At 27.1% G+C, this 17,835-nt stretch overlaps 1 protein-coding gene across 2 annotated transcripts in view; it reads right to left on the bottom strand.

Annotated features, from left to right (window-relative positions):
* The window catches only part of LOC107457014 (mediator complex subunit 15), a 70,519-nt gene extending 52,684 nt beyond the window's left edge, over window positions 1-17,835 (bottom strand). Inside the window, exons 1-3 of one of the 2 annotated variants that reach the window (XM_043041540.1) lie at window positions 17,638-17,835; window positions 15,362-15,449; window positions 14,280-14,331 (exon numbers count right to left, since the gene is read on the bottom strand). In XM_043041540.1, the coding sequence (XP_042897474.1) occupies window positions 14,280-14,331; window positions 15,362-15,449; window positions 17,638-17,711 (214 nt within the window). In that variant the 5' untranslated portion in view covers window positions 17,712-17,835. The remainder of the gene's footprint in view (window positions 1-14,279; window positions 14,332-15,361; window positions 15,450-17,637) is intronic. The other variant, XM_043041541.2, reaches the window with a different exon arrangement.

Below are 17,835 nucleotides of genomic sequence, written 5' to 3'. Positions count from 1 at the left end.
AAATGCATGAAACGGTTTGATCATAATAATGTTTTTACGATAATAGGAAAATGAATTGATAAAATCACCTACAATTTCATATAACAAATAAAGCAAATTTGCTGTGAGTAATCAGGATTTTGCCTTGCTTTTGTTTCGGAAACTTATTTTTCCAAGAAAATTAACGTATTTCTGTCTCGAAATGTAGATCCAAAGAATTCCATTTCAATGAGGTCACTTTATGCGGATAAATCTTTTATGGTAGTGTCAAAAAACATCATTTTTAGGAAACATTTTCGAAACATTAAATACACACCAGTTGAAATTTTTTTTTCAATCAATAGTTGCACAAATTGAATTTGTTTAACAAGTTTTCTTAAAAATTCTTGATCATTAACATTTTTTAGAAAACATTCGTCCGATATAGTACTAATATTTCTGAAGAAAAAAAAATCAGAAATATAATTGATATAAAAAATTTTTGAATAAATATTAAGACTTGATTGAGAATATTAAGACTTGAATATTAGACACTTGATTGATTAATTGCTCCATAATAGCAATCAATCAAGCAATATATATACATATATAGACACATATACATATATATTGTCTTAGTTGTAAAATTGTGTTGGTTTGTATCTTTCAGAGTTGAGTTGTGTGCATAATTTCGTAGTGTTGATAAATAACGATTTAAATCATTTACTTTTTCGCACCCCCGCACGAAAATCGGGTATTTTGTTGTAGCATAAAATATTTTGCTTCTAACGACGATTCCTATACTATTAATTGAATTAACAATAAAGAATGTCAGAAAAAAAAAGTTATAAAGAAAATCTAAGATTCAATAAGTTTAATTCGGCTTTGGCTACGAAAGCACTATTCTTGAAGGTATAATCGATTAGATCCTCTTTTCATTATTTTTTCCAGTTTTTAATTTTTGTTAAAATTTTTTAAATTATAAATATTTATATAATTTAACATAATTTAAAAATTCAAGAAATAACCGTCAAAATGAAAAAGTAGCAATTTTATTAACGCGTGGCACAAAGACTACGTAACAACCAAAAAACTGGTAGTTTAATGGAATTTATTATTATTATTATTTATTTTTCAATTTAACGTTTTCGTTTTTATTCGATCAATAGATTAGAATCAAAAAGAAGCCCCCCCCCCTAAAGTTTCTTTAATTTATATTTAATCGCATAATATGATATTGATAACAATGTTTTTATAAGTTGAAAGTAAAGTAAAAAAGTTGCAATAGACACCGTGCTATGGGAATTATCACTATGAAGGATTCTTAATATGGCGAGTGAATAAAGAAAGCAAAAGACGGAAAATCAATCAGGACTTCAGTGAAAAGTTTTATCAGTTTATAAATAAATATAAAATCTTATAAACATACTTTTCGTGGTTTGGCTATAGATAACCATATTTATTATCATTAATCTAGAATTTCGAAATTAATAAAACAAAGAGGAGAAAAACAGATATTAAAATAATAATAAAAAATAAAATGCAGTGTTATTATGAATATAATTAAATGATAAAGTGATATGTATGGGTTAAGACTTTAATGTTTGAACGGAATAAAGCTGATATTGTCGAATTCGGAACTTTAACTCAAGATTTTAAGATTTGATTTACTTTTCTATAATTCGACAACGTTTACCTGAATCTGAGTTCGAGTATTTAAATTTTTAGTTTATTTATTGCTTTCCTTAACATTACCTTTCGCCAAATATTGGATGGAGATTTCGCCAAGTGCTCTTTCGTATCAGTTTATTTCAGATGCGAAGACAGAAAGAGAAAAATTGAAGCATGCGCACTATTTTCGAAATTTTGATTGGTCAGCTCTCCATAGTCTTCAACCAATCACACACGTAGCAATTCACTAAACTGATGTGAGATAGGAAACGAGGAGCAAGGATTCATGGAATGTAAGTAGAAATTTTCGGAGAAAAGAAAGGAGTAACGGAATGTAAACAAGGAAAGTAATTACGATAGCTCATTCAATTTATTAGTTTAAAATTGAAAATGTTATTCAAATACCATCAGGATTTGAGAGTTGAAATAAATTAATTGAAAGAATCAATTCTAAAAATGGATAATGTTTCGTCGATTTTAATTTTATTTTAAAATTTTTATAAGGAAAATAAATTGAAAATTATCTTGAAAACATGAAAAATATATACGTAACAAAAATATATTTACATAGATCCATTGCTTTGAACTTTTAAATAATAAAAAACTGAGCGCTTATAAAAAAAACCATAAAATTTAAATAAAAGCTATCAATCCTGTATGTATTTCTCCACAAAATATAACAACATTATGACCATATTTTTAACAAAGAAAACACAATGCTTTGACGTTCTGAAGTTAAAGCAGCAACACAGCTTAGACAGATTCTGTTAAATTCACTTTATGATTGAAATAGGCAGATTTTTGCTTTGTATTTTTGTATGTTAATACTCTTTTTAATGTGGTCTACTAAAAATAAATTTGTAATAAAAAAATAATGTTTTGAGAAAGTGCGGTAAGAGAATTAAATTTCTAGTAGAATTTAATTATTTATGTGACTTAGCACAATTTGTTTAACCTTTAAAAAACATTTGACTTTTTTATGAAACGTGACTTTTTTCTGAATTTTTTCCATTTGACTAAACTTGTTCAAATATTTTCTCAAAATCGTGCAAAAAAATTTACTTGTTGGTTTGCTTGCGTTTTATTATTATTATTTTGGAATATAAGTTATTTGTATTAAAAAGTTTTAATTGACAGTAAACATTTGCTATTGTAAAATAAACAAGTTATTAGCATTTTAAGAGAAGTCTTTATAAAACTCTAGCTGGCTAAAAAGATATTTTAAGGATATTTATGCATTAATTAAATTACTTCGGAGAAAACACCAATAAATCTTTTGAAAGAAAAAATATAAGCCGAATATTTCATCTTAACTACGTTTTGGCTTATATATATTGAGTTGAATTTTATTGAGAATAAACGATTTGAACTTTACGGTATAACTCAATCAATTAAATAAATCACACTTCATGTCTTCATTTCTAACCGAATAATCATAAGTCATGTATTACAAAAAGACAGCAATAAGACATTTTCGGTAAGTTTATAGATCGATCGTACTAAAACACTTTGCCAATTTCTTGCTCCGCTCACGAAACCTAGTGATTGCTTTCTCATTCATTATTGTCTTTTTTTCTACAAAAACAAAGAACAATTTGTTAAACAAAATAAACGTTTATTGTAGTTTTATACCTGCATATTTTGTCAATAAATGTAAAGAAGTGAACAATTAACTTGATTTGAAACGATAATCTTACTTGATGTACTAAATCGTACTTGCAAAAGAAAAACTAAGAAATACACAATGTTTTTCTCCTCTAGAAGTATTTTTACTCATTAACAAGACATAGCAGCTCAAATAGGGAACAGTTTTTATCCTTCTTGTTTGAAGTTTTTTTTTCTCTCTTATTTTTAAAAATTTGTATGGATGCTGTTTCCTACACTAGGGTGCATTGCTGCCTATACTTCCGGGTCACTGTTTCCGTTGTACGTTGAAGCCATTTAGTTCACAACATGATCATTGTGTTTCGCGACTAAATTGAGTAGTATTTCTTGTATACGTGTACTTGATTTATTATTTGAGTTTTAAAAAAAAGGAATCGTTATTTAAAGACCTGTCACTCCAAGACGTAAGAATCGTTATAAAACACTTCTTTACCACGTGAACAATATAATAACCTCGAAATTTAAACCTAAATGATAATTGGTAAAATGAACTTAATTTCACTGTTCGAACAATATGCTAACACTAACGTATGATGGTGCACGGATTGCAACAAGAACAAACAGTACTAAACAAGAAAAAAAAAAGACCAAATCCAGACTGCCAAAAAAACGAGTTCTTTCTAAATATAGCCACCATGACACCGTTTTTAACAATACATCTATAAATAACTAAAACAAATTTTCACTTCAAACTCACTAGAATTATTTAATATCATTAAGATCTTATGAAATACGGCAGATTTGAGATCAAAAATTAAATAAATTATTTATTTTATTAAAAACAAAATTAGCTGTTTGAAAACATCGCCTCGCTGAATAAGCTATAGTAAACAGATGTATACTTTCTAACCGGAAGCTGAGCAGTTCAAGAGCTCGTGATTGAATGTTGTTTACATTTATATTGTTATAAGAAAATTATCTGTTTGAAAACATCGCCTCGCAGAATAAGCTACAGCAAGCAGATGTATACTTTCTAACCGGAAACAGGGCAGGTCGAGATCTCGTGATTGTTGTCTTTTACATTTATATTGAAAATACCATCCATACATATGTTAAGATTTAGATATGGTAAACCAAAATTCCCCTTTTCTCTCTTTCTTTCGTTTGTTTGTTACTTCTAACATGAATTCAACTAAATAAATAAAGAATTCGAGAGAGATGAAAACAATTTTTAACGATAATGAATAAATAGTCAATATTTAAAGAAAAAATTAAAAAATATTCACGGAAAAAAAACACTTAAAATCACAATATCTTTCGAATAAATTTTAATTTCGAAAAAACTCAAATTAAGTTTCAGCACGTTAAATTTCAACTCTGTAATTTCATTTCTGAGGTCTGAAGAGCGGTCCGCATGGTATATTATACTACAAATTTAGCAGTCAATAACTTTAATCGAATATTGATTTTTTTTATTTCACCGTATTACTACTCCCTGTACATTTTTCTATACATCATCGTTATTTTATATTTCTAAGTCATATAGTTTTTACGTAACAAAGCAAAAAAAATCGAACACCCAAAACAATGGAAGGCAACGGCTCTTAACAATTTTTTAGCGTTTCATCTTAGCGTTAGTTTTTTTTTCTTTTTTTTTCTGTGAAAAAACTATAAGACTTAAAAACTGGAAATTACGAAGGTGCGTAGAAAGATGTACAAGGAGCACAGTGGAGTAAAAAAAAAATCAACATTCGAGAATTAATTATTGCTAACTAGAATTATTAACTCGAGAATTATTGACTAAACTTGTAGAGGAAAATACCAGAATCAGAAGAAATTTGGAATAACCATTTATATTAGCCAAATATTAGGGAAAAGGAGGTCGGTCAAATCAAAAGAAATAAATTACCTTTTGTATTAACTTCAGAAAAATGGCGAAAATTTAGAGACTGAAAGAACTGAAAAAAGGCTTCAAAAAATCATGGGGAAAAGAGTAAACAAAAAAGTGATAAAATAATAATAATAATCATTGGATAACACAATGATAGACATTCATGATTCAGAATCTACTATCAAACTGTGAGAAAGAAAAGGGGAAAAAAATTTATTCTGTACCCCACTTTAATTTCCATTTTATGACTGAAAAAAAAAATAGCAGAAAAAAGAGAGATAGCAAGATTACGTGCTGTCAGATACAAATCTTATTATTTACATTGAAATTTCTAAAAATAAACTATTAAAAAAAATTTATAAAGAACAATAAAAATCCTATCAGAATCTTATAAGTCTTGCAATAAGTTATATTACTTCTTGTTTAATTGAATAAAACAATCTGTATACCTCGGGTAATTTTGTTTTCAAAAATTAAAAGTTCAATGAAAATTTTATTTTCAAGTTTAAAAAAAATTAAAAACAAATGTTTTCATTTCTGAAGCCAATCAATAATTTTTCTTAGAGCTACATCTTACAAAGAATTGCTTGATAGATAATTATATGATTTTCATATTGTTTTTCATAAATGTTATCAGAGCCTGATTTATCATAAGGCCTGAGAGGCTCAGGCCTAGGGTCCCCTCATTTCTTAATGTTACAAATTTCTTTTTATGTTTTTCCTTAAGAATTGTCTGTTACTAGGGTTCACGCTAGAATAGCTAAATGTTCTACAAATGTCGCTAAAATAAGACGCGTAGGCGACAAAATTGTCATCTTGAAATATGTTTTGATATTACAAATAGTGACAAAAACATTTTTTTCTTGTTGCACTGAATTCCATGCATTTAAAATTAATTGCTGTACTTGTTCCTTATTGTTCTACTCATAGGTTAGATTTTGGTTTCAAATTTTGTTTAAACGGAATAATTAAAAGTGTCCGGTACGAAAAGTTTAAATTTAAATGTTGATATTTCTAATTTACATGCTGTACAGTGCTTTGTATACATGCACAGACAGTATAATTGTTCGTAAATGAAAGATTGTTTTTTGCTCTTTTAGAATTGACTTTATTTAGAATTTTACAAAATTAATTTTTATAATTAATTTCTAATATAATATTTTGTTACTTCTTACATTTTCTGTTTTCTTCATTTATTTATTTATTTGGTCTAAGCATTTTAATCTATATGTTAAATCTGTTTACTAATACTATTTTTAGCTTTTTTTTTTTCATTTAATTTTAATAAATATTAATCCTTAATCATGATGGGATAATGAACCTAATTAGTTTTAGGGTATAATAGATGGCAATTACTAATTTTTTTATCTATACCATAACATTAATTACGCAATTGTAAAAGTTTGTCTACCATATTAAGTTTAAGGACCACTAAATGATCACCTATGTGATCATACTGGACCACTAAATTTTCATTGCTGGTGTGAACCCTATCTATTAGAATTATGAGTTAACAAAAAATAAAATAAATATAAGCTCAAATTTTCTGATATATCGTAATTTACTTACGTAATAAATAATTTAAAAACACTTCATAATTAAAGAATTATTTATTGTTGCCCCTGAATTTCTATTTCTTTTTAATAATTAAAATTTTAAGACTTAAAAATTCTTTTTTTTTTTTAAAGTACTAGTTAAAACCAGAAATAATCATTTCAATGAGAGAATAAAATATTTTTTAAAAGCATTGCAGTTCAGTTAAATTCCCTTTGTTTAATTAACTCAAGCAACAAAAAAAATTTCTTTCAGTTATTCAGGGATCCTTCTAAGAAAAACAGTTATTTTGAGAGTTTTAATATTTTTAAACACTACAAAATAATTAGTACGCAAAAAAAATATTGTATTACCAGTTTTTAATTTGTTGTCCATGCTTATAGAAGGTTTAATTAGAGGTAGTGACAAAAGTGGCAATAACCAACTTAAATAATTTTTCATTTAAATTTAAAAAATAAATTATTTTAAAACTAAACATTATAAATAAACATATAATCATAATAATTAAAAAAACATTCCAAAAAAAACTTCATTCCTCATAATAAAATGGAATTATTGTTCCAAAAACTGCAATATGACAGGCAGAAAAAGGATTTTTTATTTAAAAAAATAAACTCAATTTGTGCTACTTGAGGTGTAAATACCTTCTAAAAATATTTAAATTTATTGAACTATAAAAAAATGAAATAAAACCTTTTATTTTTTATAATTTAGTAACTTAAATGATTTTTACTTTAAAGAAAGCATATATACTTTTCAAAAAATCTCTATATATGGAAATGCTGAAGCAAGTAAGATATTACATTAGATTATAAGATAGTAAATTATAAAATATTGAAGTAACGTTCACTTCAGTATAAAATAGACGAACCGCAATATCATGAACTCCAATAACAGAAATTTTTTGATATTGTGAAAAATCTGAATTTTCTATTCATTTGCTATGTTGTAAATAAAAAAAAATAAAAAACTGTTTCAGCTGAATATATTTAATATATTTCTACATTTACTGTCTAAAATCAACATATTTTCCATATTTATGTCGAATTTTTTCTTCAAAACCTCCGTTTCTCGAACTTCTAATAATAGAACACAAATGTCAAAACTTTCTTTATCAGTAGAACTTGCAGACAGAGATGAATTTCCTTAACCCCCCAGGAAGTAGGGTTGAACAGGTTGGGGGTGTTTTTTTGAATTTCAATCACTATTCCTGCACTTCCTTAACTAGAAAGGAATACAATGATTCGAGCAGTAAGTGAAAAACCAATGAGTAGTGACCGCCAGAGGTTAGCTTTTGAACATAGATAAGAAAGCCAAGAATAGAAATTCATTTTCACCTCAAAATTGCAAGGAATGGATCAAAGGATAATTATGAAGTTTTAAAGTGAACTATAGAAAACAATTGGTACGCAAACTTGTAGATGCCATCGATGAAAAAGTTCTCTTCCAAAAACAAAGATGTTAGATGCTAACAGAATTACTGTTTTGCCTAGGGAAATGTGTCTCTAAAAACTATCCAAAATGGTTGTGAAAAGCTGGTTTTAGGAATATCTGTGAAAATGATGAAGAAGAGGTTGAAGGCACCAGTAAAGAAGAAGGAACTGTTGACGCTGAAAATGCAGTTCCAGATTTGCCAAAATGGAATGCAATATAATCTGGATTTAATATTGATATTAATTTTGATGATTTTTACAAGTGAACAACTGCCTGGCAACATGCGGAACATTGACAGATGTGGAAATCATAGATGATGTCAAAGGAATATCAGAAGAAGAGGAAGAAGCTGAAGATCATATTCATGAACCAAAAGTAAATTCAAAAGAGGTATTCAAGAATAGTTTATTAGAAACTGTAGAATTCCAATAAACTATTCTTGAATCCCTGGAAAATGCTGACTATGTGGGATTTGCTCTCTTTCTAACCTTAAAAAGAATAATCAAAACAAATAAGGTTATACATCAAAAATCTTTGAAAAATTATTTTCAGTCTTAAATATACGCTAAATTTTTTTTTACATAAATAGATACATGTGGTATAATTAATTTGAAGAAATGCCAATATTTTTCTACTAAAAACAATTAAAGCACTTTTAATTTAACTCGAAACCTCTTTATCTCAAATTTTTTGCCTTTCCCACAAGATTCGAGATAAACAGGTTCGACTGTACCATTAACTAGGGAATTAATAAAACAATTTACATGCAAAAAGTGTTATAACTTTTATTCCCTTTATAGTGATGACAGTTAAAGATTATTGGACATTTTTTTTTTATAATTCGTCATATCATTTATATGCCTTTTTGGTTAATAAGAATTCACTAACAACAATGAGAAACAGTTTTAGACTATTACCTTTAAATGTTATAAACAGAAACAATTTTATTTTAAAAAAAAGACATTAAAATTTACCTCCAAAATGAATCTTCCTAGTAATTAGTTAATAGTAAAATTAATAATATTATGACCAATATTAATTTATTTTTTATTGAATAATTTTGAAGGAAATTTTTAAATTAGGTGAATTATTTAGCTTGTGGTCGTTTGTAAGAGACATTAAATCTGCTAGCAATTACACTTACACAAGTAACTTACAAGTAACTGGTTACAGTACATAGTAACAATGACCTTTTACAAAATACTGAGCCCTTAAAAATGACCCTTTAAAAATAAAATCCCAAAAAAGATTCTTCCAAAAAGAAAAATCCTAAACTTTAAAAATGGGATATTCTCAAAAGTAACATTCCTTTATAACATCTCAATTTCAAAAATGTATGATTAATATTTTAATATTTTGGTTTCATGAAATTAAGGGAAATAAATATTAAAAAACATTTCAATGCTATTAGAATTCACATTAGAAGAATGTCATACAATTATTGCAGTTTTTCTGCTAAACATTAATAAAAGTACAGTAAACTCTTCCTATAACAAAGTCTCATTACAGGAAATTTTTTCCTGTAACAACATTTTTAATCAAAATGATTAATAATATTAAAATTATTCTTTATGTAATGAAATGGTTGCCTTGCATGACAAATTCAGTCTTATTTTTTATTATTATTATTTTCATCATTTTTAGAAATTTTAAGAGGTTAATTTTTCGAGTTTTTATCAGTTTCAAAGGAAGTTTTAATTAAAAAAATTGAATTTTAGAATTATTGGAAACATGGAGAAATAACAGATTATGAAAGTCTTTTCAATTTTCTAAAAGAGGAAGAACTGTTAACAGCTTCATATTCAACTGACATTTTCAACAGTATAAAGGACAACAGTAAAGACCAGGAATGTGACAGAGACTGAATGAAAATTTCAATGATAGAGGACTGAAAACTATTAAAAAGAGTTTCCAAATCAAAAGAAATGCACCAGACTCACTATTTTTATCTCACAATTTTCAACTGTAAAATTAACATCAGAAAAGGCAAAGTAATGTAAAATCAAATAATTTTTCAGGGTAGAATCAATGTAAGTACACATTATTGTGTAAATTCATTCAATGTGTTTATTTTTGGCATTTTATAGATACAGTAGAACCTTGACCGACATTTCTCATGGGACTTAATGAAAGAAAATGAATATGGGTAAACTTGAAAATGCATGAAAATTAGTAAAGAAGTAATAGTCTTGAAAATCAATAAGTATATAAAATTTTAATTGAAAATATTATGAACTTATTACAAAAATATTACGATGCAAAAGGAAAAGGAACAAACACATATTAAAAACATTAGAAATTTATCTTAGAATTCTTTTCTTCTCAGCACTAACAATAAATTATTGACATTTGTAACAGATTACTGTTTATTTTCTGTAAGTTTACATGAATACAGAAAGTTCCTCGTTGTTTCAAAGGCTTTTAAGCAATATGATTTGTTGGCATTGGTTGTGACCGCGTTTTGCCATCTTCATTTTTATCAACAACTTATGAAACCATTTCTTAAACCGACAACACATCAAGTTTAAACATTTTCATCAATTGATGCATAAACATCAAACATGAGGCATTTTCCCAAAGCTGCAACAAATATTAACTTTTTTCTTTAACACTAGTTTTTTTCTCTTTTTTTCCTATGAAAAGCAAAATAACTTCAAGAAATTTTTTTTAAAATGTCAGTAGAATTTCTGAACATTTGATGCAGAAATCTGCTAGTTGCAAAAATGATCCAAATGGACCAATCATTATCTATATATAGACTTAATTGAAGAGTGTGGGTGCTATTAATTGTAGTTGAAATAAGTAAATAGATGCCAATGATACAGTTATGCCACATAATATGATAGAAGTTAGTTACAGTTTGTCTAAAGCAGGGATGGGCAAACTTTTTTGGTCGAGGGCCAAAAATCAAGAAAAAAAATGTTTGGTGGGCCAAATAAGATCTTCAAAATTTAAGAAATAAAAAAAAGTGATATACAAGTTTAATTTAAATATTTAGTGGGATGAAGGAAATTGCGATTTCATTTCTAAAAGTTCCTTATATTAAGGTTCGAAGTGAGATGTGCTTATTTTAAGGAACAAGGCTAAATCCTTTTCTGTTAGTCTACTTCTGAAATAATTTTTTCTAAGGTTCATAATTGAAAACTCTTGTTCACGTATATAAGATTAAGCTAACATAGCACTGATTTTCTGGGCGTGAAATTTTAAATTTTGGAAACTAGCTTTTGGTAATGATTTGTCAAACTTAGGCATATTTAGAAACAACTGCTTCAGATGATTGTTAGATTGTCCGCTCTTTGGAGCGTAAAATGCGCAGTCTGCCAAATGTGAAGTACAATTTACCTATATTAGATTCCATAAGTCAGCTCCTCGAGAAAGACAAACGCTAGTTGGAGCCAATCTACGGCTATTCTATAAAGAACTTCTGCTTTCAACNACTCGTGCCGGTAGAAAAATCCGCTCGTTGGAGCTTAAAATGCGCTGTCTGCAACATGTTAAGTACTATTCGCCTATATTAGATTCCATGTGTCTGTCCTCGAAAAAGACAAATGCTCGTTGGAGCCAATTTACGGCTATTCTACAATGAACTTCTGCTTTCAACATTTTACCAATTGAAGCTGTCTGTGTGATGCTAACTATTTCCATCAATTTATGTTTTGTAGAACAAAAATGGAGAAAGTAAAAATATCATCAGTACTTTGTTAAAAAAGGAAAAACAGAAATAATTTTAAACATAGTCGACAATAAAATGGATGTATATTGTTTATATTTGCCGCTGATCGACAAATAAAAATTCTATCCGCGGGCCGAATAAAATCCTCCGGTGGGTCACAGTTGGCCCGCGGGCCGTAGTTTCCCCATCCTTGGTCTAAAGTAAGAACTTCACTAGCCAATCCTCTGGACCCATGGTGGTGAGTATGGTAACAAGGTATAACTATTTCAGTAGGGGTGTGGGGTAATTTTTTAGGACAGGTTTTGGTTCAGATCAGCAAGAAAAAAGGAATCCTTTTCTTTGGTCTACTGCGTTTGCCCTAGAGTGAAGAGAAACTACCCTCCCTTAATGCTTCTTGAAATGGCCTCAGACTTTGTGACAGGGGGAGTTCTTACCATAGACAAACTATACTTCCCTATTTAGGTTATTCCTTTCCCGTATTTGTTTATTTGGGCATAAATTCAAATAAACAAAAACAGGACACAGTGCAGGGCAATTAATTTTACGAAGCTATTTGTATTCCAGTGCTCCATTTCAATTTGTAATGCACCCATTATAATATATATATTTAAAACTGTTTTCTTCCTGTTTAACAGAAGTCTATCGCCACAACTTCTGACTCATTTACAGAACTTACGTCACATGCCAAAATGCAAAAAAATATCAATCCTACTTATTTCAACTTTAATACCACAATAGCCACTTATGTATTTGTTTATTTAGACATAAATTCAAATAAACAAAAACAGGAAACAGTACAGGGTGATTAATTTTACGAAGCTATTTGTATTCCCGTGTTCCATTTCAATTTGCTATGCATCCATTTTAATAGATAAATATATATATTTAAAACCGTTTTTTTCCTGTTTAACAGCAGTCTATAGCCACAACTTTTGACTCATTTACAGAAATTGCGTCACATGCCAAAATGCAAATAAAAATCAATCCTACTAAATTCAATCTTAATACCACAATAACCATTCTTCAACACACATTTCATAAATAAAATACTTTGAAATATATAAAATGTTCGCTTATACACAACAGATTTGTTAGTGATCTGCATCAAATTTGAATAAAATTACACATACTTAAAGCTATCATTTGGCATTGCTAAACATACAATTTATAAATAAAAAAGATTATCTACATTGAATATGTGCACTGTGTGCAACAGAATTGTTACTGCTATGCAAGAAATTGGATTAAAAAAAAGAAATTAAAAAAAAAATATATACCAATAGACAAAACCTAAACCACACATTTGTCACCCTTAATAAACAAATATGAGTAATTCCATCATTTATGAATGTCACATTTGTTGATGTCATAAATACTTATTTCAATTTTCAGAAATGTACAATTTTTTTACAAGCTAAATACTGGTTGTTACACACATAACATATTAAATTACACATATTAGATTACATCTGTAACACCTAGTTTTTTTTTAAATTTAAATTACAAAAAATAGGCTAAGAGTAAATAGATGACACAAGGACTTATTTTTCCAAACATTATTAGAAATTGATAGGAAATTTTTTTAAATAAGTTAACTATGCTTTTAAAATCTGTAAATATGACATTCATAAATGGTAGGATTCCCTGTTAATAATATGTTTGATAGAGTTAAATAATGATGAAACCAGATTTGATATATATATATACACATATGTATGTATGTATATATAAACAATACTGAAGTTTAGACCTGTCCACACTTATTGAAAAGCACACCTTTTATAAAAAATAAAGATATAATAATAAACACAAAAAATATTAAAGACATGAAAATAACTTACACAGAAAACATGTATCCTATTTCTTTTTTACAGAACAGCTCTGAAGCAATGTCATTCTATTATTGATTTTATCACCATTTTAGAGGATAGCAAGCAATAATTAATTCCACAGCCATTTTTAAAATTTTTACATAGGACAAACATATTTCTCATATCCCTCCACAACTAAAACAATATACTCAAGCACAATTTATAACAAAATGACACTAAAAATTAGACCCTTGCACTGACTCACAAAATTTCTGCACATCACCTTAAAAATTAATTAAAACAATCCTTACCTAAGCATATTAACTATGTACATTTCTATCATATTTGTACAGTATTGCAAATGAACAAGTTTTCCAAATGAATATAATTTTAGATTTGATTCTTAGATTATTAAAAAAGATTAATTTAATTTAAGACTACCTTTACATTTTACTTTCTTGTTAATTTCCTATTGTCGAAATACTTTTCTATATTTAAATACTCAAAGGCTTCAGCAAAAATATTTTTTTACAGAATAATAAAACAGGACTCTGACAAGAATTCCTGGATTGATTGAAGAGTTAAACTATTTTTTTTTTTTTGAAGTAACAATAAATTAAAAACTTGAGAATACAAGATAGAATAAGAATATATGATATAATTTTGCAGTATAAGTACTTACTCATTTCCCGGACATGTATAATCAATCTTGCCACATATCCCAAATATTCCTCCTAAAAACAGAGCATAATTAGTACATTACTCAATTTTAAATACACATTACACTACACATATCAAAATATTCCTTTAAGACACCTATATGTTACATTTATTGATTTAAATAAAAGTTGGTCTTGAAGATTGTAAAAAAGTATATACAAAAAATCTTAGAGATTTTAAATAAGATTTGCACCTTTTAACGTACTTTATTTAGACATATGTAAGGGGAAATATATTCCAGACTTTTACAAATTTATCATGAAAATACAAACATCTATTTACTAATATTATTATACATTTTATTAGGGATATAATTAGCTAAAATCATCCAAAACATTTCAATCTTAAGCTTACTCATAAAGATAAATAATGATAAACATTTTGAAATTGCATGAAAATAAATTTCAATATATATATCATTCAAATTCATAGGGGGCACTCTAAAACATGTTACAAATCATAATAAAAAGATTCTTAAGGTCACTAAGATGACTAACAATGGTTATCAAGTGCTTTTCAGGTTATTTTCGATTCTTAAAAGTCGATAAAAATCTAATATAACAGTAAAATCTCTAAATAGTTCACTTAGTATTAACTTTCTAATACTTATAACCAAGAATTGCCTTTTTGCCTGATTAATAAAATAATTTTTTGATGTAATTATATATTCCAACATGAAAAACTTTTTACAGTTAACATATTAAATCTGCGACAGACACAGTGTTTTCTGTTTAGGATGCATCGATCACCCGTGAGTGCAGTGTGAAATACAATAAAAAAATTTACATTGTATTACGTAATTAATGAAAATTTATTTTAAATTTTTTTAATTATAACCAATCAATTTTTAATTATTATAATGAATCAGCACACTTGGTCTGTCCGAGATTTCCTTAAAAAAGTGAGTGGCGCTCATAGCAATATAGAATCAGTTCAAATTCAAACTTCAAGTTAATTTTAATTTAGCAAGAAGATAAATGAAGAACATAGATTAACTTTGATAGATAAAAAATTTGAAGACAATAAAAAATGTTAATTGCTTACTTTACTCTTTGCTTTTTGGAAAACATGAGTTTCCATTTCTGGTACACTCTTTTGAGTAGGATTTCCAGATTGGCGGATCGCTTCTTCGCTACAAAACAAATGAAAATATTAAAACTTCAAATAAAAATAAATCAACAATTTTACTATAATCAACAAATAACAATAAATTTTAATCTCAAGGTATTTGGAATTTTTTGCATTGAAAATGAATAGTATTATTGATATTATTGATGTGCATATTAAAAGCTTTATGGAGTATATAAAGGCTGGAGTATTTTATGATTACATATATTGTGCATTCATAATTCATTAAAAATGATAAAATTTTAATACTCCTAAAATATTGTAGAATTATTTCAATATTTTTCATGACTTGAAAAATAAAATATGAATTTTTACAAGAAAAAAAAAACTTTCTTTTAAAATAATACTTTGACATGAGATAGATTTTGTGATTTCCAGAAAAATTCTGTCTTAAAGAGAATATACTATACCAGGAAGGGAAAAAAATGTTCCAACAAGATATAGTATTGCCCAATATTATTCAAAGCCATTTTTAATCCTCATGACAAAAAGTTTTTAAAGTTTAAAAAAAAAAAAAAAAAAAAAAAAAAAAAAATAAAAATTCAAACATACTGAAAACAAATGCTTTCAGGAAGTTTTGCACATAATTACCAACTAATCTACATTAAAATCGATGATTCTGCATACAGGATACAGCCTATTAAATTATTATATCTAGAAATGCAAGTATTGATTAGAACTAGAGAATTTATTGTCTTTTCAATATCACGGATCATTGTAATCACTTTTTTTTAATAAAAAAAAGGCTGCGTTTTAATTTTTAAAACATTGGTCAACTTTGACATTTATATTATTTCATATAGCTTTTGTAATTTATGAATAAGTTATTATTTATGAAATTTATTTAATTTATGAAGATTTCAAACTTAAGCGTTTAGTAAATATAACATCATTAAAAAATTAAATTATAAATGTACTCTTTAGGTGTATCTTTAAATTGAGCATTTATAATGTTTTTAACTGGGACCTGCTTTTGACAAAAAGGGCAATCAACTTCTTCAACAAAAAAAATTAAAGGTTAGTCCTGAATATCCATAGTTTTCAACTCTAGCAGAATCACTGTAAAATGCAATACAAAATGTATTGAAAATTGGAAAAAGCTATCTAAATTTGTCATTACAATATGATTCTAGCAATAGACATAATTAGAAAATGTCAAGATAGATATTATTTTGAATTTATATATATACATATAATAATTATATATAAAACATATTAACATAACAACTCAAGGAAAGAATTTTAAATTATTAGAAAATCTTCATTAGGGAGCGCATGACAAATATTCCAAAGAGAGAGACCTCGAAGTTAAAGGAAGATTGTGGAAATATATACATAAGATAGTAGTTTCGCCCTGTAAATAAATTTATATAGTCATCAGGGGTCTGTCCAGGCCAAATTTACTACCGTTTAGCGGTACTTTCACAAATTCAACTTTAGGAAACACAAAATACTTTTTCTTAAAATTTCATTTTTGTATCCCATATGAAACGATAAATCCATATTTTCGTGTTGATTTTTAATTAGAATTTTCACAAATTACGTCTGAATTTTCACAAAGTAGGTACCTCTCAGAAAAACCTAGACAGACCCCTGGTCATTTTCAAATAGATTCCAATACAATTTAATTCAGATTCAAACTAACTATAGAATCATCCTTAGGGAATGATTCCTAGACTGTGGCCAATATCCTGAACTACAGCTATAATGTGAGGTAAATACAATACTACTACTTCTTCTCAAACTTACTACTTTCGTTTTAACATACTCATTGACTAATACAATTTAGTATGAGATATTGAATTCGTGATGGCATTCACAAATTATGAGCTCTACTGGATTGATTTGTCTAATGTACTGACATTAAAGGTTTTGCGTTTATAATTAATGTGTTTCATTTAATAGTCATAGATAATTTCAATATATATATACTAGATAAAACAAATAATTACACATTAATCTAAATAAATGTAGATACGTTTAATGTTAGTAATGTCTAGGTATTATCAATTATAATTAGTCAAAACTATACAGTAAATCAATTAACTTATCAACGATTTTAAAAGAACACAAATATTGTCGAATTATTATCATTTTTTTTTGTTTTTTTCAAAAGTAGCACATAGTTGGTCATCCCTGTCAAATAAAAACGAATCATTGAATATATCCCATAATTGAAATAATAATCATACATTTTAGCTCTAACATTTTGCCGAAAACTTTGAGATCGCCAAGAAAGTTCCTGACTATCAGCCATGTTCTCCATCTTTATTTAATTTCAAGAACAATTTTGCTGTTATTATTTAGAAATACTTGCATAACAGAAATAAAAATATTGACGTCCGGACGTCTTCTAAATAATGCGCTACTTCATTTCCGATCGTGTTGTG

This window comes from Parasteatoda tepidariorum, chromosome 4 (genome assembly GCF_043381705.1).
Source record: "Parasteatoda tepidariorum isolate YZ-2023 chromosome 4, CAS_Ptep_4.0, whole genome shotgun sequence".
NCBI classification, from domain to species: Eukaryota; Metazoa; Arthropoda; class Arachnida; order Araneae; family Theridiidae; genus Parasteatoda; species Parasteatoda tepidariorum.
The sequence above is the reverse complement of the archived record's forward strand: the minus strand, read 5'-3'. Positions and strand labels throughout refer to the sequence as shown.